This window comes from Miniopterus natalensis, chromosome 1 (assembly GCF_054644295.1).
Source record: "Miniopterus natalensis isolate mMinNat1 chromosome 1, mMinNat1.hap1, whole genome shotgun sequence".
Lineage (NCBI taxonomy): Eukaryota > Metazoa > Chordata > Mammalia > Chiroptera > Miniopteridae > Miniopterus > Miniopterus natalensis.
This window is the reverse complement of record NC_142081.1, coordinates 199,510,206-199,535,568: the sequence shown is the minus strand read 5'-3', so window position 1 is coordinate 199,535,568 and position 25,363 is coordinate 199,510,206. Positions and strand designations below refer to the sequence as shown.

Here is a 25,363-nt window from a genome sequence, read left to right as displayed (position 1 = left end):
AGCGGGGCCGGGAGACGGGAAAGCCGCACACTGTCCCGCAGACGGGCTGTTTAATGACATCATGGTGCGTCGGCTTGGGCCCGCGTGCCAGACAGGCCTCCCTTTCTGCGGCCAAACCTCCTGGGGTGATGTCAGCTGGGATGGCCTCGTCCCCAGTGTCCCCTCTTGTCCCCTGAGTCTCCGCTGTGGAGCCAGTGAAAGGGGTCCTTTGCCCCCTACGGCAGCGCTGGGCTGTCGGCGGGGAGGGTGCCCCTGCCTGCGGCACCCCCACCACTGTGAATAGCGCTTTCAGTCCCTCCTGACGCCAGGCAGGGTGGTGGGGGACAGCAGCTTGGGGACGCGAGCTTGCCACCAAGGGGACCTGGATTCAGGGAACAAAGGTCCTCTTCATGGCTCCGGGCTGAGGCTGGTGCCCCATTTCTAAAGCCATTCCTTCCGTGACTTCCCGCGGGCTGTTGGAGCCAGTCCCGTCCCCTCTGACGGCCTCGGATTTCCTGGGGGGCTAGCGGAGGGGTCTGACCCCCTCGAGGGTTTTGAGCTTCAGGCCGCGGGCCCCAGGGGCCCCAGGGCCAGGCGCCTCTCTGTGGGCTTTGCCAGTCGACGTTTCTGTCTCCCTCTCCTTGCCTCTCTGTCTAAATCGCAATAAAAACATATTTAAAAGTAAACGCCCCTGGCTGAGGAAGTTGAGGGCGGGAGAGACGGGCCGCACGTTACTCGGAGATGAGCCGCGGGAGCTGGCAGGAGAGCAGATGCCCACACCCGCACCCCCAGCTCGGCCCTCGGCGCTGTATCCTCGGTATTTCATTGTGTGGGGAAATGTTCAGGACGTATTTTTTTTTCTAAAAATATATCTTTTATTGATTTCAGAGAGAGGAAAGGAGAGGGAGAGAGAGAGAGAGAGAAACATCAATGATGAGAGAGTCATTGATCGGCTCCCCGACTGGGGATCGAGCCCACAACCTGGGCATGTGCCCCGACCGGGAATCGAACCCCGATCGCCTGGATCCTAGGTTGACGCTCAACCGCTGAGCCACGCCCGGCCGGGCTCAGGACATTTTAAAGCCCAAGTCACAGGATTCAAAACTGCCCGAACCACCCACTCCCCGCTGTTTAGCGTGTGTATCTCCTGCACGCAGCCCAACCGACAGTGGGCGGAGGTGATAGATGACTTTAATTTTCTTATTTATACTTTGTAAGGTTTCTTTAATTTTTAATAAGGAACACCTATTACCATTGCCATCATAAACAATTTTTAAAATAAATGTTTTATACACACACCTCCCCCCAACCCCCCAAATATCATGGTCTCCCTGGGAGCTCTAGGCTGGTGGGCACATTTGTCCGGGGGGGGGGGGTGTGTTTGTCAGTAATCAGTTCATTAATCACATGGCCTGGAGGGCTTTGCGAGCAGAGAAGGGTGTCTCTTTCCACACACTTAAGCCCCTACTGTGTGCCAGGCCCTGTGTGGCTTGTTTGGGGATCCGAGAGTGTGATGGACACAGCCCCCAACTTCATGGTGGGTGTGGCACTGGTCGGGCATGAACCCAGACAGGGCCGAGGGCAGGAGATGGGTGGGCAGAGCCGGGTCAGTGGGGAGGGGTCAGGCTGAGGTTCAGGGAGGCCAGGTGCAGGGATGCAAGTGCTCTGGGCCAAAGGATGGGGGGGGGGTGCGGAAGTGCTGAAATGTGATGATGAAACATGTACCCGGCAGTTCACAAACCCCCTTATGACCCTACTTAATTTTATTAGGACCTCCCCCTGGCCCGACCAGGTTGGGCTGTTTTGGGCCCTGTTTGCAGGTGGGAGAAATCTGACACTTCGAATTAGGAAAGAGCAGAGCACCAGACACAGGGGCACTTGGTGGCTGGGTGGTGGCTATTGAAGTGGGTGGCCAAGCGGACCTGGCAGGTGAAGGAACAGGCAGAAGAAGGCTCTGAGACTAAGAGAATTAGTGATGGGGTCAAGCTCAAGTGGGGGTCTCATGCCTGGCCCCCAGTTCTCAGCCCCATTCCTCACCCCACACCTGAGGTTCCCAGCCGAGGTTCCCCCTTCCCGCCTCCCAGCCAAGAGCCCAAAGCCCTTGTCCCTGAGGCTGGTTCCCACCCCAGCTCCAGCCTAGCTGTGCCCATGGCTGGTCTCGGCTGCTGCCCCCCACAGAGAGGAGCAGGGGCAGGTCAGAGGGGCAGCCCCTCTCTCTGCTCTGCCTCTGAACTTGAAGCCCCCCCAGATCCTGAGGGGCCTATGCAGCAGTGAGCTCACGGCAGGCTGAGTCCCTGCGGTCTGCTTGTCCCAGGCCCAGCACCAGTTCCACACAGAGGTGCCCAGGGGCCCCTCAGATCTGGCAGATGAATGGACATCTGTGTGTGAGCCTCATGCTCCCTCCCCCTGACTCCCCCAAGGCCCCTGTCCCCTGGGAAATAACACTAACCACTCGCTCTTGGGAATCTTCCCCCAGGTTCCTCCATCTGGCACCCGGCGTGTCGACAAGCAGCCAGAACCGAAGACAAGAACAAGGTTGGTGAATTCACTGTTTTTGGCTACACCTTCGCCACTTGGGTGTGATTGTCATACGGTTAAAAGGACACTGAGCAGCCTCCGCAGGCTGTGGGGCAGGTGGGCGGGGGCCGGGAGGGTTCGGGTGTAAACAGATAGCTCTGGGGGGGGAAGGGCAAGGTGGGCAAGGGGCATCCTGGGGCTCCCTGCCCTGGCCCTCTGACCTGGTCACATACGTTTGGGGACAACTTCGAAGTTAGTGGGTCACCACCATTTCGGCTCAATTACCAGAACGGTCATCAGAATGACAAGCACTGGGATTTGGGACAGTTGAGAGTGGCCTCCCCACCTCCTCCCTCCCACCTGCTGCCACCTCCCTCTCTGTCTCCTCAGTGCCATCTGCAAAGGCCCTGTGGCCACACATGGCAGCAGTCACAGGCTCTGGGAGTTAGGCCCTGAGCGTCAGGGGGGACGTTGCTGTGCCTCCTACAGTGACAGAACTGACGGTCACTGTGTGTTATGTACGTGGCCGGGGCTGCAGTCCGTGGCCGCACCCTGTCACTGTCCCTCACCCTCTCATGTGACTGACTCTATGCACTGCGCCTGCGCCACCCGGGCCTCAGCAGTGAGCTAAGTGGCACCCCCAAAGCCACAGTTCATGACCCTGCAGTGACCCCCGGGGCCTGACCTTTGTCTGTGGACCCCTCTATCCAAGAGGTCAAGCCGAGGCCTGCCACAGGGGCCCTCACACCAAGAGGCCTCCAAACCACATGCATGCCTGGGCATGTGCACAGGGGAGACGGACCGGGGCTGAAAAGGGGGACCAGGACCATAGCAGGCCCACTAAGAACAGATCAGGGCGGCCGGCACCGACTCCTGGGTCCCGGACCTGGCTGCTGAGCTGGCGCCCGGGCCTGCAGGGAGCCCAGCTCTGCCCGGCTCTGCCCTCAGCCTAGAGGCCGGCTCCGTGCTGAGCGTGGGTGCCCGCCCGGCTGAAGGGAGACTCTGGCAGGAGGGACAGGAGAGAAGGGAGAGGTCAGTGCCCGGCTGCGCAGCCAGAGTGGCGTCCTGGGCTGTTCCCGGAGAAGCTGTGGGAACATTTCGGGCGGAGGCTGGCAGCCTGAGAGCAGCTGCCCCCTCAGTGCTGTGCCCTGGGCCTGGCAGGGCTCGGTGCCCGCTCCTCTGTGCCCTGGGACAGGATCCAGGCCCCAGTCATGCACTACTTGTCCCTGCTTGTCCCTCGTTTCACCCTCCCCGTGCCCCAGCCCCCCCAGCCCCTCAGAGCCCCTCTGTCTCGCCCAGGAAATGAAGGGTAACGTCTGGGGCATGGACAGGCCAGGGCGGGCTGGGCCGTGAGTGGACGGGGCAGGTCCGAATGATGCTCCCCAGGCACGCAGGTCCCTTGGAGACAGTTCTCCAGCTGGCTGGCTGCTCTGGCCCGGGTGGCAGGAAGAGAGAAAGCCGGTTAATGACCACGAACCAGCCAGTCCCTGCCGGCTCCTGCCAGCCTGGCAGGGTCGGCTCCAGCGGGCTGTCAGCCCCTGAGAAATGCCGCAGAGGTGGCCTGGCCTCGTTAACTCTGCAGAACCATCCCCCACCACCCCCCCTCGGTCAGGGTGGCACTGTTGTTACCTGATAATCGTATCAGAGCTAACTCGCCTGTCTTGGGGGGTGTTCAGCAGTCTTTTAACCAGTGCCTCTCTGGGCCAGGCCCTGGGGAGCCTGGGACCCCTGGGAGAGAGCTCCTTTCTTGCCTCTGCCAGTCTGTGTGACATTGGACAAATCGCTAGCCCTCCCTGAGCCTCAGGCCCTCAGCTTTAACATGGAGACGAGTGGGTGTCAGCCCCCCGCATGGTGTCGATGAGACTCGACGAGACTCGTGCGTGACCTCATGAGAACTGCCCCAGTGACTGTTGTAGATGGAGCTTTCTAGAGCCAGGCTGAGCCATGGGGCTGGGGGACTGAACTGCCCGGCCGCTTCCAATTGCGGGTACACAAGGCCCCGAGAACACGGCTGGCGTTGGGTTCAATTCTGAGGCTCCACTGGGCGAACTGGAGTCAGGGCGGGAAGGATGCGAGAGGGAAGACCCCAGCTCCCGACTCCGGGGAGAATGACCTCCACTCAGCTCCCTTGACATCGGGGCTCAGTGACCAGGGAGGCTCTGCTCCTGTCCCCTCTCCACGGGGCTGGGAACTGGGCACGGAGTGCTGCTGGCCCGGGACCGCCCTCCACGAGCAGAGAGACAGACCCAGGCTGCTGCCCACAGCCCGAGCGTGCCAGGAACGCTCCCTGGGGTGTGCGGCCAGCGCAGGGCCGCTGCTGCTGCGCCCAGCTCAGGGCACTTTCTCGGAAAACACCCCGTGTCGGGTTAGGGGCTTCTTGTCACGGGCCCCACTTGACCTGAACTGAAAGTGAGGGTGACCTTGGAGCCCAGCTCCTCTCAGGCTGAATCTCTGAATCCACAGAAACGGAGCCTCGGGGAGTTTCTTCCATTTTCTAGCGGGGGACCGAGATGCAAAGGGTTCTTTCAAAGGTATAAAATGTGGGCACGCATCATTCATGGCCGGTAGAATAGACCGCTTGGCCACAGGGACGGGGGGAAAACAGACCCCCTGTGGCCTGCCTCAGAGTAGCGCCATCTCCTTTGCAAACGGCACGTGACGTTACTTCTTACCTGGGGTGCCGAGGACTTGGGGCTGCACTGTGGGTTCAGGCTGAGCTCTACGAGCGGCAGACCCGAGGGGACAGGGAGGCCCGAGGCTATGCCCCATTCAGTACGCGGAGCTGGGTCTAGGAGCCCGGGAAAGCGGGGCAGGCCTCCAGGAGGCGGTGGCCTGAGCTTTTCCTGGAGGATGCCCGGGGTGTGCCAGGGGCTGAGCCAGGCTGAGCAAGCGTGCAGAGGTGAGCAGCAACGTCATGGCCTCTCCCTCTCTCCCTTCTAGATGCAGAAGCAGGTTGGCTCGGGCACCACCCCCTGTGCCTTCCAGGTTTGTGCCTGACGGCTGGTCCTGGTGTTGTCCCGTCCTTGCTGCTGTTGTGCTGAGTGTAGGGGGAGCTGAGTGTCCCCCGATGGGGAGGGGACGGCTCTGCAGCCTGTTAGTGTCCTGGGCTGACGGTGCCCCGGACTGGGCCTTAAATAGCAGAGACTTACTTCCTCCTGGACCTGGAGGCTAGAAGTCCAAGTCCAAGGTGTGGACAGGGCTGGGTCCTCCCGAGGTCTGTCTCCTTGGCGTTGTGACGGCCGTCTTCTCCCTGTGTCCTCGCAGGGTCATTCCTCTGTGTGTGTCCTAATCTCCCCGTGTCCTCACAGGGTGGCCCCTCTGTCTGTGTCCTAATCCGGTCATTAAATCTGGGCCACCCTAAAGGCCCTATTTTAACTTAATTTGGTCTTTAAAGGCCCATCTCCAAATACAGTCCTGTTCTGGGGGTGAGGACCTCAACATATGAGTTTGGGGGACACACTTCAGCCCATAACCTGGCCCCTCCCAGGCTGCTGGCCCTGCAGTGGGTATGGACCACTGAGGGGCGCTGGACAGAATTGTGGGGGCTGCTTAGGAAGCAAGAGGGGAAGTGGCAGGGTGGTGTGGAGAGGGGGTTTGAGTTCTTGGCTGGGAGGCCCTTCGTGGAGATGGGCTCCATTTAGACGGGGCGAGTGGGAAAGCTGGGTGGGGGTGGCCCGGGCAGGGGTGGAGCTGGGCCAGGTGAGTGGAGATGCCAGGTCGTGCCCTACAGGTGGGGAAGGACACAGGTGCTGTGGTTGGGGTGGGAACCAGAGGACAGTGTGCACACAGACATGGGGTGGCCCTAACCTGGGGAAAGGAAGAGATAGACAGTCAGGGGACCCTTCACCTTGGGGGCAGCAGGAGATCTGGTCGGGGAGGTGGGAGGGGCAGGACTGGTTCCAAACTGCAGTGGGCACTGGAGAGGCAGGTCCCATGTGTGACGGCCACAGTGAGGCCCGGGCCAAGGCTGAGGGCTATTGGTGAGACTGGCCAGCGGTCACCTCCAGAGGGCTGTTTTTGAGACATCTCTGGGGTGTGGGACCGAATGCAGGGCTATTGCCAACGGCTGCTGGTGCTGAGGAAGGCGTGGGGCAGGTGCCAGGGGCGGGGTGAGACCAGCTGTGGGGTCAGGCGGAGGCTGGTCTTTAGGGTCCTGAGACCGTCCCACGGTCTGACACCAGAGCCCGGCTGCTAGAAGGAGCTGCCACACGTCCCCGTAATCTGGGTGGAAAATACCTCTGAGGGGCACAGTTCTGGGTGAGAGATGCCTTTGCCGTTGGCACTGAGAATCCTTGGAAAACATGCCGCTTACTTGTCCTCCTGAAAAGAGGTCCTTTCTGCTCCACAAAAGCTTGGTGGCTGTCGGCACTGAGAGCTCCTTGCTTGGGTAGCGGTGTCACCTGCTGTCTGTCTGTCTGCTGAGTCTCCCAGTTGTCCGTTCCAGCCTGCCTGTTTATTTTAAGAATTCTCTCAACCTGCCAATGGAGAAAACTACCCGTGAGCCAGCTCTGTTGCTGTGTGACTGTGACAGCCGCCTCTGGGAGGAGCTTCGCGTTGACATGTTCTGTTTCTGTCTCCCGTCCCCTCCTCCCCCAGGAGACCAGAACGTCCTCCGAGAGCATCATCTCTGTGCCTGCGTCCAGCACCTCAGGGTCTCCCAGCCGCGTGATTTACGTGAGTTGGACTCTTTCTATGGCGACTGGGGCGGCGGGGCCTGGAGCCACCACTGAGGGAGCCCTGGGGCCTGGGGTCGTTGCCGAGCCAGCCCGGAGGGCTTGGTGTCCTCGCCAGGCATTGGTACTGCCGACCCTGCCAGGCGGTTGGTGCAGATTTCAGGATGCTGGCTCTGAGTCTCCCTTCCCCGTGGGTGGAGGTGGACCCGGCCACTCGCCGGGCAGGTGGCGACAGGGGCACAGCCAGGTGCTCACAGCTGCTGTTGATGGTGGAAAAGTGGCATCGCCCCACGCGCAGCGCCGGGCTGGCCTGAATGAAAGTGCCCGGCACACGTGGGGCCAGGCAGGCGGGAGCGCCTCATAGATCTGCGTGTCATACATGTCCCTGGGGAAGCGTGCTAAGGATAATAGATATTACGTATCCCGTTTTCGTTAAAGAGAACGTGTGTATGTGTATATGTGTGTATGAGTGTGCATGTGTGTGTGTATGGGGTGTGTACATGGGTATGTATGTTTATGTGTGTATCGTGTATATGCGTATCTGTGTGTTCGCGTGAATTGGTGTGTATAGGTATGTGTGTGTACACGTATGGGTGCACTTGTATTTATAGTACTTGCTTGTATTCACACACAGAGGTGTGTTTGTATGTGTGCGTTCATGTAAGTATGTGTTCTGGTGTGTGCACACGTGTCATGCATTTGCATGTGTGCATGAATGTTGTGTGCATTTGTGTGCACACATAGATGTCTGTATGTATTTTTAGGCCATGGACTGAGTGTCGCTGACTGCTGGGCCCTGTGTCAGGCACGTCACAGGCTGCCGTGCTTTGACCCCTGGAGTGTCCTGTGGGACCATCTCTCCCACTCGGTAGAGAGACAGTGGGGCTCAGAGAAGGCGCCTCCTCAGGGCCACGGTGGCTGTTCTGTGGCCAGGCGTCGGGACGCAGCCCACGTGATCATGAGGCGCCCGCCCCCTCAGCCACTTGACCCTCGCTGGGACTGGGGCTTGGGCCCGGGCTCTCCCCGACGCTGCCCTCCGGCGCCGGGTCTAACTGCGCCCTCCGCGCTCTCGGCAGGCGAAGCTGGGCGATGAGATCCTCGACTACAGAGACCTGGCTGCCCTGCCGAAGAGCAAGGCCATCTACAACATCGACCGGCCCGACATGATCTCCTACTCGCCCTACGTCAGCCACTCGGCGGGGGACAGGCAGAGCTACGGCGAGGTACGGCCCGCGTGTCGCCCGCGGGACCTCCTCCACTCCCCCGCTGAGCCGCGTGGGGCCTCGTGCTCCCTGAGGAGTCCCACTGTGCTCGCCCGACGCCCCGGCAGGGTCTGGGCGAGCCCCCCGGGGCAGGGGGCAGGGAGCGCGCCGGCGGTCGGGAAAATGACAGGAGCAGAGCGAGAGCCCCTCCGTTTTTTCGCAGTTCGGGATGGTTTTCACGATGTGTGGAATGTATGGTTTTCCTTTATCCAGAACATTCGGGCCTGCTCTGCCCTCACCAGCCACGGCCTGTCCCCTGTCCCCTGACTTCCTCAAACTGGAGGAACCCTGGGTGACTTATTGTGCGGTGTCCCCGTGGGCAGCTCCCTTCACCACTGACGGCTCAGCCGCGGCTGCCCTCCTCTGTGCCCGGGGCTCGCCGCTGGTGCACGGTTTTCTTTGGGATTCCTCTGTGACAGACACAAGGGCACCTGCCAGCCGTGAGCCCGAGCGTGTGCCGTTTGTGTGTGTAGGTGGCCGGCAGGAGAGCCCCTTCCTTCCTCTCAGGTCCCCCCCCTCCCGTTTGAGTCTCCAGCAAAGGCTTCTTGGGCAGTGGGGCTGGGGTTCGGGGGCACCGTGCTTGGAGGGTTGGCACAAGTGAGCCCAGCCTGGCCCTGCTGGTGTCCAGGCACCGCTGCAGCCGCAGTGGCTGGGCACAGCTGCGGAGCTCGAGGGCAGGCCAGGGCGGGTGAGGGGGGCACGGCTTTCCTTGCTCCGAGGCCAGCAGGTGCCCCTCCTGCCTGGCTTCTGTACCTGGGGACACACGGGACCCCACAGTCTGGGTGATATGGTCCATGGAGAGAGGCTGGTAGGCGGGGTGGGAGTGGGGTCCGTGCCTGAGCTGGGCGTGGGCTTCCTCATGCCCCGTCTGGTTGGAGCTCTGGTGGAAGCCACAGGAAGGGGGTTGCGGAGGTCAAGTGACTCGGCCACCACCCCCTAGAACAGGTGTCTGTGGGGCAGGCGGTGCTCACCTACTCCAGTGGGGGGCCCTGGCTGGGGAGGCTGGTCATTGCTCCCTAAGGTCCCGGTGCCACCATTGGCAGCGCTGGACCTCCTCTAAGCCCCAAGGCTCAGGAGTCCTGCCTTTCTCAGGCGCCCAGGATGTCACCACCCACAGTCTTCCTTTTGGAAAAACACCTTCTTGGGAGAGTGGGGTGTGGGGTGTGGGGGGGAGCTGGGGGTGGACCGAGATGGGGACAAGCTCCACTGTCCTGGGGGCCTCTTTCTCAGGGTGCCATTAACCATATTTCTCCAAAAAGAAGGTTTGGGAGTCCCGGGGTGGAGGAGGGTCCCGTCGTGTGAGTGTCTGTGCCGGTGTCGTCTCTCCTCACAAGTGGCCCCCTGGGGCCGCGGCGCTAACGGGCTGCTCTGTGTTGTGTCCACAGTCGCCTCAGTTGCTCTCGCCAACACCGACCGAGGTAACTGCCGCCCCAGCCCCCGCTCCCCCACCGGGTTATAAAAATAACCACCTGCCTCCCCAGGAGGGCCCCGGTGGCTCTGCGGCATCTGGGGCCATGGTGCTCAGCGGCTTGGGGTGCCCTGCTCGGCGTTGGTTATTTTTATGATCACATCTCGCCTGCATGCCTCCCTGGTGTGTCTGCCGGCCCTGCAAATGCGGACACCTGGGACACAGCTCCCGAGGCCTGGGTCGTGGCTCCCTTAGAGAAAAACTCCAGGCGCCTGGGGTAGCCCGGGCCCGCCGGCTGTGCTTCCAAGTGGGACATGTGGGAAGTCCTTGCAGATAAACATTCTGGAGGCATTTCTCTCTCAGCAGCATTTATAATTAGCAGCCTGCTTTCCCCCATTTCTCAGAATGAATCAGCGATATAGATAGATAGCTGCCAACCAGGCTCCAGTTGTGTGGGCATCAGACCCTTAGATCCAGGAATTCGACAGCCTGACGGTGCACGGGGCCTGCGAGTTCCATGGCCAGGCAGGACAAGGAGACAGGACACCTGTAGGTGTAAACCAGCTAACAAGGCCGTGCAGAGGATGCCCGGGGACAGAGGCTGGACAGCAGGACTCTAGCTGCCCAGGACAGTGCTGTCCCCGTAGCTGGGACAGTCTGAAGGACCGAGTGCAGCACCTGCATGCAGCCTGGCCTGAGCGGATAGTGGGGGTGGGGTGCACGAGCGAGCGTCAGGGACAGAGGCTCCCCCAGTTTAGCTGCAGCGTGAGCCCCAGGAGGCGGCAGGTAAGTTTGGAACGGCATGGGGGCTGTCAGCACCAGACCTAGACTCGCCCTGCCGGTCACCACGCTGGCCTCCGGGGCCAGCGCAGTGGCGTCCACCCCAGGGCGGGACACTGGTCCAGGCTGTGTCATGACTCGGGGCTCCGTGCTAAGCCGTGGTGGGGCTAGCAGCCTGCTCTTCCCGTGCACCGTGTGCCACGCCATCTCATGCCACCTGCCGCCTACTCTGACTGCTGCAGACGGCTGCTCGCCCCGCTTGAATGGAGTCTGCACTGTCAGTGCCTGGGGCCTGACTCACCTGGGCTTCCAGGCCTGGAGGGGCGCCTTCCCACCTCCCACGCCCGGGGGCCCCTTCAAGGCTGGGGAGAGTACAGAGTCTCAGTGGTCCTCAGACGGTGTTCCAAGGAGCCTTGGGTTCTGGGAAGGGTTGGACAGGAGGGGGCTGAAGGGTGTAGGAGGAGCAGGTGCCTCCAGCACCGTAGTGGGCGCCTCAGCCACAGGAGGGGCTGTTGGAGGGGTGGGGCGGACCCCGCCCTCTGGTATCTGGCGGGCACGGTCACCATGCTCAGGCCTGCAGGAGTTTCAGCACCAAGGCCGGACCCCCACCTGGCTCTTCACCTGTGGCCGCAGGTGCAGGGTTCACCTTGGGGCCGTGCTGAGTCAGGCTCTTAGGTCAGGAACGTGAACGCCGGGTGGAGAGTGGGTGGGTGGGAGAGGGACAGGCTGTGCTCTGGCCCCTGTGCTCACCAGGCTGTCTTTCCTCCCAGGGGGACCAGGACGACCGCTCCTACAAGCAGTGTCGGACCTCCAGCCCAAGCTCCACTGGGTCTGTCAGCCTTGGGCGTTACACCCCGACCTCACGGTCGCCCCAGCACTACAGCCGGCCAGGTACTTGGCCCCATGGCTTCTTGTACCCTTAGTGAAGTGGCATTTCTTGTTACCTTTTCTGTTATGAATTCGTCTCGTACACACAACTGGAGGAATGACAGGCAGGTGTGGGGTTAACCGCGGGTGATGGAGAACCCGTCCACTTAGTGACACAGGAAAAAGCCTTGTCGCGTCCAGGTGGGGAGGGTGACCGCAGAGGCAGCTGGCCTCCCTGTTGGGGAGAGGACCTGTTGGGGAGAGGAACACGCAAGGCAGAACTGAGCATTTAAAACCTAATAGAATTAATGTTTTAGTAGAGCAGACGTCAGGAAATAAAATCGCAAAGATGGAAGGACACCAGAGTCCGTTCGTTTTGAGCTCACGTGGGTCTGGGAAGGTTTGAGGTATGAAAGCAAAATCAGTGGCCAGAAAATAGAGTCAATATCCATTGACACTTCACCCGTAGCTGGGTCTGTGGCCCCAAGGACAGCAGTCCTATGGAAGAGTTGGCAAGAGGCCTCTGCCAGGCTGCTCCGAGCAGGGAGAGACCCCGTGGGCAGTTCCCTTTACCCCGCCCTACCCCACCCCATCCCTGCCTGATGCTGTCCTTAGCTTCTAGAACTCTTCATCGCCCTCAGCCTGTCCAAGCTACAGGGCCGCTCCACACACAAAAAGGACCCTGCTTTCTGAGGGATTTTTTTCCACACCGCTCCTTCCATGGCCGGCTGTTGCATGATGCCATTTCCACATCCATGGGCTACAGCTCTTATTTTTCACAGCCTCCGTGGGAAAATCAAAGCTCATTCATTTGCAAACTTATTTTCATTGGCTCCCTGCAGTGTGCCTGGTACATCCCACTCAGTACGAGAGGTTTGGAAAGTGGATAAATGAATGAGTGAGTAAATGAATGAATGAATGAGTGAAGTGACTGAGTGTGTAAATGAGTGAGTGAATGAGTGAGTGAATGAGTGAGTGTGTGAATGAATGAGTGTGCGAATGAGTGAGTGATTGTGTGAATGAATGAGTGAATGAGTAAGTGAATAAGTGAATGAGTGAATGAGTGTGAATGAGTGAGTGAATGAGTGAGTGAATGAGTGAGTGAGTGAATGAATTAATGAGTGTGAGTGAATGAGTGAGTGAGTGAGCAAGTGAATGAATGAGTGTGAGTGAATGAGCTAGTGAGTGAGCGAGTGAATGAGTGAGTGAGTGAATGAATGAATGAATGAGTGTGTGAGTGAGTGAGCAGGCAAGTAAGTGAGTCGGGGAGCGAAGAGCAGTTGGGCTCTCTGAGGGCCCCTCCGCTGACCCCTGAGCACCATACTTTGGGTTACCCGTCGGGTGGTAACCCCAGAGAGCCAAGACCTGCATCTCGGCTGCCGAGGCCTTGGGATTGTCAGGTGACCGTCTGCGCAAACACCAGCCTAGCCAGCTGCTCTCCACCTGTGTCCTTGATCCCAAGGAGCCCCCAGGTGGGGCAACAGGCAGGGCTCAGGGGGCCAGCAACTCCCGTCCCCCAGAGAGCAGGGCTTCCTCACTCCGAGCCTGGAGCAGATCGGTGTAAAGTGTATTTGGTGGCTCCCTTCAAAAGGTCTGCATTCTTGGAGAGAGGAAGCAAAAATGTTCCTAGCAGGTGGGGCCTAGGAATATTTTGTGGCTCTGTGGCCAGCATGCCACGCGGACTCTGACTTGCTCTCTGTTGCCCTGCAGCTGGTACTGTGAGTGTTGGTACCAGTAGCTGCCTGTCCCTGTCCCAACACCCAAGCCCTACCTCCGTGTTCAGACATCATTACATCCCCTACTTCCGAGGTAAGGCGCGCAGTGCTGCGGGCTGTGGGTGCTGGCCAGGCGTTTGCCACACGTGTGTGTCCGTGTCCGTGTCGCCGCATGGCTTCCCTGAGCCCCATGTTTCACGCCTGTGCTCCACGCTGTGTGTCTCGTGAGTCCAGCTTCATGTCTGTTGTGTGTGAATGTTCCCGGGAGGACAACGTAGGTACTTCATTATGTGAAGGAGTGAGCGGTGAGGAGTGGGGTGGAAAGCTGCAGGGAGAGATTAGGACCTATCCGTCACTTGCCCTTGGACCTCTGTCATCTCATTTCATTTCCCACCTGTCAGCTCCGCGGTGCCCAGGGACTGCTAGCCACGGATATCAGGACCAAAGGCTAAGGCCTGGAGAGGGCAGTGACTGGTCCACACCGAGTGGACCACAGGGTGGCCTGGGCAGGACGCACACCCTGTGTGGCTCCAACTCTTGCCTCCTCCCAGGGTGCAGACCTGCCCACTGTCCACGTCCCTACATGGAGGTGTGTACATGAATCCCACTAGGAAAATGGCTGAGCTCCTATGTTTCCATATGCTGCAGACTGAACTGTGTCCCCCAAAATTCATATGTTGAAGCCCTAACTGCCATTTTGACTGCCTTCAGAAAAGGGTCTTTGGGAGGTTATTGGGATCACATGAGGTCATAAAGGTGGGACCACAGTCCCGTAGGATTGATGGCCATATAGGCAGAGGAAAGATACCAGGAGATCTCTGAGTCACTCTACACGTGCTCAGAGGAAAGGCCATGTGAGACAGAGTGGCTGTCCACAAGCCAGGAAGGGAACTCTCACCTGACACCGCATCCTGCCAGCCTTCCAGCCTCTAGAACTGTGAGGAGTAAGTGTCGGTTGCCTAAGCCCCCCAGTCTGTGGTGTTTGTTACCCAGCTGTAGCTGACTGATACACCACAGAGACTTTGGGCATGAGCGGAAGCAGCGGTGATGTTCTGGCTGATTCCCCAAGAGACAGAGTGAAGTTCCCGTTCCCCACAGCTGCTAGGATGTCTCAGGAGAAACCTTCTGTCCCAAGGGGACCAGGAGGCAGGCGGGCTCAGCCGATTACTCCGTCATCTGATGGTCATCAGACGGGCTCCTTGGTTCTCTTATGTGCATCATCATTACTGGCTTTTTGTGGCCTCACTGGGTCTACTGAGAAGGGAACCCCTGATCCTGGGGACCACTGTCCCCCTTGTGCACCTGTCCCTGCCACTCGTGGTCTTTGCTGGACATACTGACCCTCTTGAGAAGTAGCAAAGCCCCAGATGGCGCATTTTGTGAGTGGGACAGCAGTGGCAGGACCCGCTGTACATACGTGGGCATGCGAGTGTATGGTCTTCCCCGGAGGTGGACAGAGACTCGCCATGAACCATTGAGCTGTTCCTTTGCCCGATGTCAGAGGCCCCACCTGCAGCTTCCCTCCGCCTGGCGATGCCCTTCTGTGCGTGGGGCTGTTCCAGCTGGGGCCACGGGACTCTTGCTGTCCTGGCTGCTCTAGCCTAGCTCCCCGGTGGCCCGTGTGAGCTGCACTGACTGCCTGGGAAGCCCTCTGTCCTGCTGGGGCCACCCCTCCTCTGCCCCTCTCTGAGTCTCCACCCTCGAGTTCTTACCACTCCAGGGTGAGGAAAGGCCAGGATGGGGCTTTGGCCAAGGGCAGCCCCATGGGCAGTGGCCCTGCCTGCAGTACCCCATCCACAGCCACGTGAGAGGGGGCTGGGGAAGGAGGCAGAGAGAGAGACAGACCACTCTCCTTGGCGGGAGCAGCAGGGCCTCCTGCCACCCCTGGGGGGAAAGCCCTGTCCCCCGCCGCCCACCAAAATTCGGTTTGGAAACTGTCTTCATTATAGCTCATTTGAGGGCATCCCGGGGCAGAGGGCCCAGTGCCCATGGGCACAGGCACTGGCCCCCTATGGTCCTGCTGACTTTGATGCTGGTCTCTGCCTGACTCCCTCCTGGCCGCTCAGGCCACGGGTTCCCTTTGTTCAGGAATCAGATGAAGCCCCACTCTCCTGTCTGCTGCAGGATGTGGGAGAGAGCCTGGCCCTCGTGGTTCTGTCCCCTGCCAGACTTCCAGGGCTGGCCGTGACTTTGGGAGTGCCCGGCCTCTTTCCAGAACTCACCCTGGAGGAGACTGAGGCTCAAAGAAATGGCGCTGCCCCAGATCCCAGAGCTCCATGGGGCAGAGCCCATAGCTGGGCCCTCATTCCAGGGTCGTGTCCACTGCGGGTCCTGGACCCCCTTTGAGGCCACAGCCAAGGACCCAGTCCTCTTCTCCGTGGCACCTCTCATTCAGTCCATGGGCTCCGGTGCATCCCAGCCTGTGGGGGCTCTGGTAGCCAGCTGTGCCCAGGGCGCCCGCCTCCGCCCCAGCTGTGCCCAGGGCGCCCACCTGCACCCCAGCTGTGCCCAGGGTGCCCGCCTCCACCCCAGCTGTGCCCAGGGCGCCCGCCTCCACCCCAGCTGTGCCCAGGGTGCCCACCTGCACCCCACTCTTGGGGAAGCCTCCTCAGGCGTGGCTGTGCTCAGCGACTCCCTCCCTAAGAGGACGGTGTGGCCGGGTGGAGAAAGGAGCCGTACAGTGGAGAAACCTGGCTGCCACCACACCCTCGGGCAGGGGACCTGGGTCCACATCACAGTGACAGGTCATGGGACGTCATGTGCCCTTGACCCAGTGGGGAGAGAGGCCACTTCTCTGTGGTCTTCCTCCCGAGAACCACGACCTCAGTCTAATCTGATAAAAACGTCAGACGAACCCCAACTGCGGGACATTTAACAGGACACCTGACGGGACTTCTCAGAACGGCCAAGGTCGTGAAGAGCAGGAGAGTCTGAGGAACCGCCACGGCCAGAGGGGCCCGAGGAGATGTGACGGCTGGATGTACAGTGGTGTCCTGGGGGGCCCTGGGACAGAAAGAGATCGTTAGATAAAAACGGGTGAACCCCGAGTAAATGTGGCGTTTGCGTACCCGCTGCGGTGATACGCGTGGTAACAGAGTAACTGCGGGGGCCCGGGGTGCACATCGCAGGAACTCTCTGTACCGCCCAGGATGCTCTAAAATAAGTCACTGGCTTAAGCTAAAAGAAGACGGTGGCTTTTCGAAGGCTGGGGCTCCCTGTCCGCCAGCAGGCACGCTCCCGGCATCTCTACCTTCTCGCGGGAGGACCGTCCCCAGCAGGTGTCAGAATCTGCCTCGGTCCTGAGCCACCTCCAGCAGAAGCCACGGGCCTCGTCGGAAGGGACTCCGTGCCTTCCCCAGGCCACCACAGCCAGGATCCTCTGGTTTTCTCATATCCGCAGTGACGTCAGCAGTGTGGGACTTTTACCGCTAAGGCCTGTGGAAGAAGCTGGTCCCAGAGCAGTAGCCAGAGCCTCACCAGGATCCCGTCCCTCCCCTAGAGTGTGGCCACGGTGACATGTGCGCCACGGTGGATGTTCTCAGAGCTGGCGTGGGCGTGGCGCTCCAAGTGGCCTGGGCAGGGTCAGCGTGAGCGGTCAGCGTTTTATTACCATGAGGCAACACAGTGAACAGGCAGGGGAGGGGATGGTCAGCAGTGGGCTGTGTCCCTCAGGAAGGCTTTGCCCCTGAGCCTTGACCCAGGAGAGGTCTGGACACGTGGGGAGGGCTGGAAAGAGGGTTCCAGGGAAGTATGTGGGGAGGAGGGCAGGCGAGGAGGAAAGGAAGTGAGCAGAGGCGTCTTGGGCTGGGACCAAGATCGTGAGTGTGATGACTATGTAGGAGCCCCTCGAGGGCAGGTGGGAGGTGGGCGTCATGGACCAGTGGGGCCACCATGTCTGTGTCCTCAGCTGCCTCTGGGTCTGGGCCCCCGGAGCACCTGGTGGAAGCTGGGACCTCCTTAGGTAAATGTGCACACAGAATCCTGCTGTGACCTAGGAGGACACTGCACTGGGGGCCTGGGGACTGGGGGACAGGAGACCTGTGACATGTTAGAGGCTGTGGCCTGGGCAGGATGGTGGGTGAGGGCCTATGAATTCTAGGCAGGGAGAAACGAGCCCTTTGAGGCCCCCCAGATTCCACAGCTGTGCCAAGAGCACACCCAGCTCGGTGAGGACACCCCGGGAGCTGCCCTCACTGCTCTAGAGTCCGAGCAGGTGAGATTGGTAAAGCCCTTGGGAATGGGTGAGCCACGGCCACAGTTGTAGGGCATCGGGTGTCGTCTCCCTGGGTGCTTGGCACGGGCTGGACACCCCTGCTCCCCCCCAGCGGTGCAGGAGCCCAGACAGGCAGGAAGCTCTGGGAGGCTCCCTGCTGTGCTGGGGGGCGGCAGCCCTGAAGGGGGTGGACAGTCGTCTACCCAAAGTCCCATCAGCGCCTACAGGTGACATTGGCACCCAGGCACAGGAAGATGCTCGAAGCTGGTCAGCAGCCCCCTTTGTGGTCTCAGCCTGGAGTGGGAGGCTCTGGGTGTGGCCTGCTGGAGCCCCCTGGGCCCCAGCACCCCCATCCAGGCAGGAGCTCTCCCTGAGCCGGCCCCTTCCTCGGCAGCCGCTATACGGTCCCTGGCCGGCCACCTCCAGGTCCACACAGTGCCCCCTGCCGTTAAAGCGTGGCCTCGTCACCTCGGGGTGCCGCGGCTTCGAACAGCTGTAGCTGCTCAAAGCCAGGGGGTGTCTGGAGCCACAGTGGCCCTGCCCTGTGCCATGATGCCATCGGGTGCGGCGGCGAGTGTCCTGAGGCCAATGGGAGAGGTCGCACGTTGTGCCCTATGAGTGTCTTCCGAAATGAGCCTCACCTTGCCATCCACGGTGTCTGATGCCATTGCGTTCTGTGTATTACGTCATTCCTCAAACATGGGTGTGGGGGGCTCTCCTGGGGACCTCGGCCGTCCACCTCTGTGACTTGATAATCCAACCTGGTTCGCAAAACAGAAATTACAAATCCAGATGGGAGGAGGGATCAGAGCCAGAATCGGGATTCTTTCCGTTTAATTTGCCAGAAACTCACTTTGGAACGTGGCGGCTGATGGATGCCGGCTTCGGCTCGTTCCGGCCGTAGCTAGTGAATTTCCACCCCGCGGCTCTGAGGACGGACTCTGATGAAGTCCAGCACTTTAATCCTTTGTCACTGCTAACGTGTGGCTTCTCTAAAGAAAGCAACATCTTTTTACACAAAGATACTAAGGCCCGGCCGGGCCTGGCTCAGCAGCTGAGCATAGACCTAGGATCCAGGAGATCAGGGTTCGATTCCCGGTCAGGGCACATGCCCGGGTTTGGGCTCGATCCCCAGCAGGGGGCGTGCAGGAGGCAGCCGATCAGTGACTCTCATCGTTGATGTTTCTATCTCTCTCGCTCTCCCTCCCTCTCTCTGAAATCAATAAAGATACATTTTTTCAAAAAGAAAAGAAAATGTCTTTATTGGTTGCTAAATTGCTATTTTAAAAGAAAAAAAAAGATACTTAGGAAGGGGTCCCTTTGCGCAGAGCAGCACCCCGAGGAGAGCGGGGCCCTGCCTAGCCGGCCCGGCCAGCCTTCCTGCTAAGTAGACGCCCACTGGCTGGCTCTCAGCCCTCGAGCCACTGTCCCTTCGCCACGGGGCCAGTGGAGGGGGGGGCGCGAGGTTGGATTAACAAGTTGGGGGCTCACTGTGGAAACGTCGGTGGGGGCCGCGCTCCCTTCCCCGGGCAGGGGCTGGGTGGCCCGGCGGGCAGGGGCACGGGGCTCACTGGGGATGAGCTTCGGCGCTTGAAATACTCTGCTTTGCTTCCCTCCCCCGCCTGCCTTCTGCCTCTGCTCTTCGGCCTGGAGGCAGTGAAAGCGGCCGGAGCACCCCCAGCCTCTCGGTGCTGTCCGATAGCAAGCCTCCCCCATCCACCTACCAGCAGGCTCCTCGCCATTTCCATGTCCCAGGTAGGCACGACGCGCCCGGGCCTGCCTCGCCTCCGCGGGCGCTGGGTGATCCCCAGGCCCCTTCCCCCCACCAATTCTGAGATGCTTTAAAAAATCAGCAAATGGGTTTACACAGCCCCAGTTTTCCTGTTTCTCCTAAAGGCCCACAAACAATGGGGAGACTCTCTGCCCTCCTGGGATTGGGCTGGAGAGAAGCTGCTGCCTGGGCCCGTGGGGGGCCCCGCGTCTCTGGCCGCCACCTGCTCCCTCTGCCCCTTCCCGTGGGGGGTGGGACGCCCGGGCTGGCTGGGGCTCGGGTGTCAGCTGTCCGTGGGGACCCGGGTCCCCTCTGGAGGTTCTGAGTCAGTGACTGGCGGGTGCTGACGAGAAATCGGTAGGTGGAAGCATCACTGTTTGCTCGCTGACCCTGCTTTCTCTCCTTTTTCTCTTTTCTCTCTTCTTTCCCAGACACTGGCGTCAAAGATAACATCTATAGGAAACCCCCCATCTACAAACAGCATGGTACAGTCGGTCTCTCCGCGCCTGCCCCGCATGCCTGCCTGTCTGTCCCTGTGCTCTGGGCCCTTGCTCTGGTTGCGTGGATGCCTGATGGGGCCCCCACCCCACAGAGGCCGGGCAGCCTGAATATTAAAGGCAAATCCACCGCGGGCCCCGGAGGAGGGGCCTCTCCGTAAAGTCCGGTGAAGGGAGGTCTGAGCAAGGGCCCCTCTGTGTGCTGGAAACCTGAGGCCGATGCACGTCGGCCGGGCTCGGGGTGGGCGTCAGGCCGAGAGCTGGATCCGGTGGCTTGAGTTTGCTACTTGGAGAGAAGCAGCCAGACTAACCGCAGCCAAGGTGGCGAGGGACAGAGGTGGCGAGGGACAGAGGTGGCATCTGGGGCCCTAGCCTGAGCCCGCCCCGCCTGTGGGAAACAGAACAAAGCAGGGTCGGTCGGTCATCCCCGCGTGGGAGCTTAGGGCCTGCGCTGTGAGCATTGCTGATGAGCGATGGGCGGCTGAGCCTCCGTGAGAGGGACGTCGCGCGTCAGCAGGTAGGGGCTGGAGGTGTTTAATGGCGACAGTGTCCTCTGGCCCCCGGTCTCCCTCTCCGAGGTGACCGCCCACTGCCCCTCCACCTGAGCCTGCTGGGGCAGGTGCACAGGGAGCAGGTGGCTGGGCTGTGGAGCAGGAGGCAGGAGGCTCAGTGTGTCCCTCTGTCTTTGCGGAATTTCTGGGGGACTTGGGGCATCACCCTTCTGAGCCTCTGTTTCCTCATCTGCAAAATGGGATGTCCCCCTCCATCCTGCCCTCTCCACAGGCTGCTTGTGGTGGTGTAATGAGCGTGGACACGCCCCAAACACTGAGGGGCTGTGCGCCTGTGGGGGGTTGTTACCAAGTCACCAGGGAGATGGGCAGGGGAGGCCCCGCACCTGAAGTTCTTGCTCAGGCGCGGCCAGGACACAGCCACGTCCCGCCCTGACACCCGGCCGGGTCCTCCCGGTGGAGCCTGGCGCACGCGTGCTCTCTGGCTCCCCAGCAGGCCTGTGTTTCATGCAAACACGTGTTTCGTGTTCCCCTGGACGGCAGCCGGCCCCGTGCTTGCTGTGTTTTTCTCTTCCCAGGAAAAGGGTTTCCGGGGGCGGTGACTGTTACCGTTGCCTCCCAGCCAGGGAAGCTCAGAGCCCAGATCTTCCCGGGGGTCAGCGGGACGGGCCCCTGCGTGTGCATGTGGGGAAACTGAGGCCCAGCTGAGGGAGCGCAGTCCTCCCATCATGTCGCCCGTGGACTCGACCGGGAAGCGGGGTCGCTAACCTGGCTGTGCTGGCCTCAGACCTGCCGTTTGCACAGCGTGGAGGGGCCGGCCCCTTGGCGGGGTGGGGGCAGGGGGCAGTAAGTGAGGGCGTGGAGTTGCTCGGCGGTGCGGGCCGGCCAGACCCACACCAGAGCCTGAGCTGAGGTGTGGGGGGAGGGCAGGGTCACCGGTGATCCTCTGGGTCGTTCATCCAAACGCCTCTGCCACCCAAAGGAAGTGAACGCCCGTTTGACCGAACCCTGAGCACAGACCAGATTCCTTGGAAACCCCCAGAATTTGGGCCTGTTGATTGCTTTGTGAGATAATTTCATACGGCGCCTGCTCGAGTGTAAATGGGGTCAGCATGTGGTTGCCGTGGACTTTCCTCCACCCGCGCTCAGCCGAGCCTCGGGAAGTAGCAGGTGTATTGAGCCCGTTTGACACCAGTGCGTGCAGATGTTTGGGTTTTGCGGGACGTCCCACCCCATCGGAGTGCACCCTGGCCGAAGCGTGCGCTGAGCGTGCAGGCAGGTGTGTGACCCTGTGTGTGCGCGCGTAAGGCCCCCGAGACCCGCCCCAGTCTCAGCCGACGGACCAGCCGGTCGCCTCTCGGGGACGGAGGAGCAGGACTAGGGCTGGAGAAGCCATCGCTTCACTTTCCAAACTCCGGAGACACACTCGGGGTGATGCTGTGGAGCTCCTGGGACATTTAATTTACGATAGTACAGTCAACGAGCTAAAACGTGATGGTTTTTAATTGATGTGTTTACTTGTCAGCTCTCCAGACCCAGCTCATCCAAAGTTTTTTTTAAAAAATTAGCATCCCTCTTTCCTGATGGTCCCGTCTCCTTCCTCCAGGCCAACGGGTGGGTGGGGGCGACGGTGCTGGGGACGAGATGACGCGCTGCACGCCCGGCACACAATAGCTCGTCCCCCCTGGCTCTCTGAGGCCGGGCGGCGAAGTGACCAGTCAGTGGCCAAGCTGAGGTCCCCACCCAGGTCTGCCTGGCCCCTGACCTCTGACCCCTGACCCTCTAGCCCTCATTTTACAGCATGTAGGGCCGAGAGGTATTTTTTTGTACTACATCAATTTCAGCTCGGCTTGGTTATGATTTAATGGCTTTTTGAGTAAAAGAGTAAGACACAGAAGAAAGGAAGCAAAAGGGAATGATCAGGCATTTTCAAAAGGGGAGACCCCCCCCCCCGGGCAGACAGGAGCAGATGGGGAGTGGTCACCATAGGACAGGCTGTGGGGGGAGCAGTCGGGCCTCCCCAGGGGGGCATATACCACCCAGGGGCCAGGAGTTCCGGTGCCTCAGGGCATGTTTCTGATGTTCTCTTGAGCGCCAGGCACTTGCAGCCACGTTGTGAGGCTGCCACGGGTGAGAGCATAGCCGCTCCCCTGAGCGCCGGCACCGACCCCCCCCCAGAGCCCGTCTTCGCTGGACAGTTGGTTCAAGGCCACCTCGCTCGCTTTCCGGTCCCAAGGAGGTTAGAGTGAGGCTGCACCGAACCTGAGCAGACTTCTGGTGGCCCAGCCCCTCAGTGGGGTGAAGCTGGGCCCGGTGTTTAGATGGTTTAAAATGATTCAAGAGCCTCAGGTTTAAAATGATTCAGCGTGGCTCAGCGGGTGAGCATCGACCTAGGATCCAGGAGATCGGGGTTCGATTCCCGGTCAGGGCATAGGCCCGGGTTGCGGGCTAGATCCCCAGTTGGGGGCCTGCAGGAGGCAGCCGATCAATGACTCTCATCATTGATGTTTCTATCTCTCCCTCTCCTTTCCTCTCTCTGAAATCAATAAAGATATATTTTAAAAATAAATTTAAAAAAAAAGATTCAAGAGGCCCTGGCTGGTGTGGCTCAGTGGCTCGGTTGGTTGGGCGCTGTCCCATGCACTGAAAGGTCGCGGGTTCGATTCTCCGTCAGAGGACATGCCCGATTTCGGGCTCGATCCCCAGTAGGGGGCGTGCAGGAGGCAGCTGATTGATGTTTCCCCCATCAATGCGTCTGTCTCTCCCTCCCCCTCCCTCTCCTCTTTAAAATGAATTTTACAAAAATGAATTCAAGAGCAACATGAACGCCTCCCCAGCTTCCCAGGAGGCGGGCGTTGTCTCATCACCTCCAGCTGCCGACCGATGGACCCTGAGGGGTGTCAATCCCACCCTCTCGCCTTCAGAGCCTCCCCCAGACCGGACAGTAAAGGGGACCCCGTGTGTCATACATCATGGCTGTTTCTGTGGCCCCTGGTTTAAAACAGGGTGAATCATGTCTTGAGTGCCCCTAGGATACCTGGGTAGTGGGGTTGAGTCTCGTTTTGGTTTTGGGGTCCTCTTGGGATAGAAAAAGGGAAGGCAGGCCCTGCATCCAGAAAGAAAGTTAGAGACCCCGCTGTCATCAGGATGCCACCCACACAGGTTCCTGAGGGACACACAGTGGACGTCGGCCTTTCCCGAGAGGGTCCCCGGGGCAGATGCCTCCCAGGCTCAGCAGGAGCTGCCTTGTGAGAAAGGGAAGGCGCACCCGCCTGGACCCCTCTGTCCTCTGAGGGGCCCTGTCCCTTCCTGACACGGAAGCAGCCAGCCTGCCACAAATTCGCCAGAGTTGGCCTCTGGATTACTCCTAAGCCTTCAAGCTCGAACCCCCTGCATGTCACGGTGTCCACATGTTCTCATGGGCTCCTCACAGCTCGGGGGGGGGGGGGCGCCATCTGCCCACTTTACAGATCAGGAAACTGAGGCTCGGAGCTGTAAGGAGCAGGCTGCAAACGATGCTGAGTGCCGGAGGGCTCCCGTGTCTCCTGACCGGGCTCCCCTTTCCCAGGGGGCTGCCGTGGGATGTGCGGCCTGGCAGACGGGCTCCAGGTTCGAGGCGATGGTTTGAGGCTGTTTAGGAGTTGGCTGAGTTTGTAAATCTTGGTGGAGTCCCCCTCACAGACCGTGGGCTGTTTTGAGCCCTGGGTCTAGAAGTCTGGCCCCACCTGCTGTCCTCGGCTGTGTGAAGTCCTCGGACCCAGGGTGGCCTGTGGCTGGGTGGCCTGTCGCACTTCGGCCTGAACTCTGAGGGATGGGATTTTGCATCCCAAAGGGCCCTCGGTGGTTTCCCCACTTGCACATGACCCTGAGTATGGCTGTCCCTCTGGGGGCCTCTGCGCTGGCCTGATTGTCCCTGGGGCTTGCTGGGCAGCCACCAAGAGTCGTGGCTGATGTATGGCCAGACCCTCCAGGGTTGCGCTCCCGAGGGCTGTTGTCTGGGCAACAGGAGAGCCCAACGGATTGGCATGTGTCCCCCTCTGGGCAGCCTGCACCCCCCCTCTACCTCCCTCCATCACCCAGCTCCTGCGCGGGCTCCTTGTTAATTTGCCTCTTTTCGCAGAGAGGGCTTTTTATTTTCACGCTGAGAATCGCTGTCTCTCCCGGGAGGAGAAACAGGTAGCCGTCGGGGGTAGCGGATCTTAGGGTGTCCAGAACGGTCTTCACCTGTGGCCTTATCTTGTCAAGGTCCCGTAGCCCAGTCCCCAGTGTCCCAGCTCTCGGGCCTGATGTCAGTCTTGTCCTTGGTGGTGCACGAGGCAGGCTGCTCCAAAAGGCTAGAAGGTCCGAGCCTTCGGCGGGCGGCAGGTAAGGAGCCCCCTGGCGTGTCCTTGCGGCGGCCGTGGTCTCTGTGGCGGGTGGGAAGGCCCCGGGGTTTTTCTTTTATTGCTCCGTGCATGGGGTCGGCATTTTATTTTTATTTATATATTTATTTTAAAATATGCTTTTATTGATTTCAGAGAGCAGAAGGGAGAGGGAGAGAGAGAGAGAAACATCAATAATGAGAGAGTCATTGATCGGCTGCCTCCTGCATGCCCCCCGCTCGGGATCAAGCCCACAACCTGGGTATGTGCCCTGACCGGGAATCGAACCTCGATCTCCTGGATCCTAGGTCAACACTCAACCGCTGAACCACACCGGCCGGGCAGGGGTCGGCGTTTTAGTACAAGGTGCCCGGGATGGGTCTTTACGGACTGAACTGGATCCTGTCTTATTGGATCAGACTTGGTAGGAGATCACATCAGTCCAGCTGGGCGACAACCCCCCTAAAGGCCCGTGGAACCCAGCTGACCTATGCACCTGAAGGTCGCGGTTTAATTCCCGGTCAGGACACATGCCCGGGTTGCGGGCTCAGTCCCCAGTGGGGGACGTGCAGGAGGCAGCCGATCGATGTTTCTTCAAGATCAATAAAAACATTTTAAAAAAAAGTGGCCAGTTGGGAACACAGACGTGACCCAGCTCCACGGAGCGTTGTTGGGAAGGAAACGTGCTTGCCCTGTCCCACGCGGCCCCCTGTGGGTGTCTGTTGTGGCCGCATCACTGCCTTTCATGGACTGTTCCCGGTGACTTGTGGGCGGCCAGCAGTGCGTAGGGTAGTCAGAGGAAGGACCCGGG

General features: G+C 60.2%; 1 protein-coding gene across 1 annotated transcript in view; it reads left to right on the top strand.

Annotated features, from left to right (window-relative positions):
- ABLIM2 (actin binding LIM protein family member 2) overlaps nucleotides 1-25,363 on the top strand; it is a 74,726-nt gene that overhangs the window by 27,535 nt on the left and 21,828 nt on the right. Inside the window, exons 8-16 of the mRNA XM_087817131.1 lie at nucleotides 2,456-2,514; nucleotides 5,437-5,481; nucleotides 7,093-7,170; nucleotides 8,246-8,392; nucleotides 9,817-9,849; nucleotides 11,390-11,510; nucleotides 13,197-13,295; nucleotides 19,068-19,169; nucleotides 19,617-19,670. Of these exons, the coding sequence (XP_087673257.1) occupies nucleotides 2,456-2,514; nucleotides 5,437-5,481; nucleotides 7,093-7,170; nucleotides 8,246-8,392; nucleotides 9,817-9,849; nucleotides 11,390-11,510; nucleotides 13,197-13,295; nucleotides 19,068-19,169; nucleotides 19,617-19,670 (738 nt within the window). The remainder of the gene's footprint in view (nucleotides 1-2,455; nucleotides 2,515-5,436; nucleotides 5,482-7,092; nucleotides 7,171-8,245; nucleotides 8,393-9,816; nucleotides 9,850-11,389; nucleotides 11,511-13,196; nucleotides 13,296-19,067; nucleotides 19,170-19,616; nucleotides 19,671-25,363) is intronic.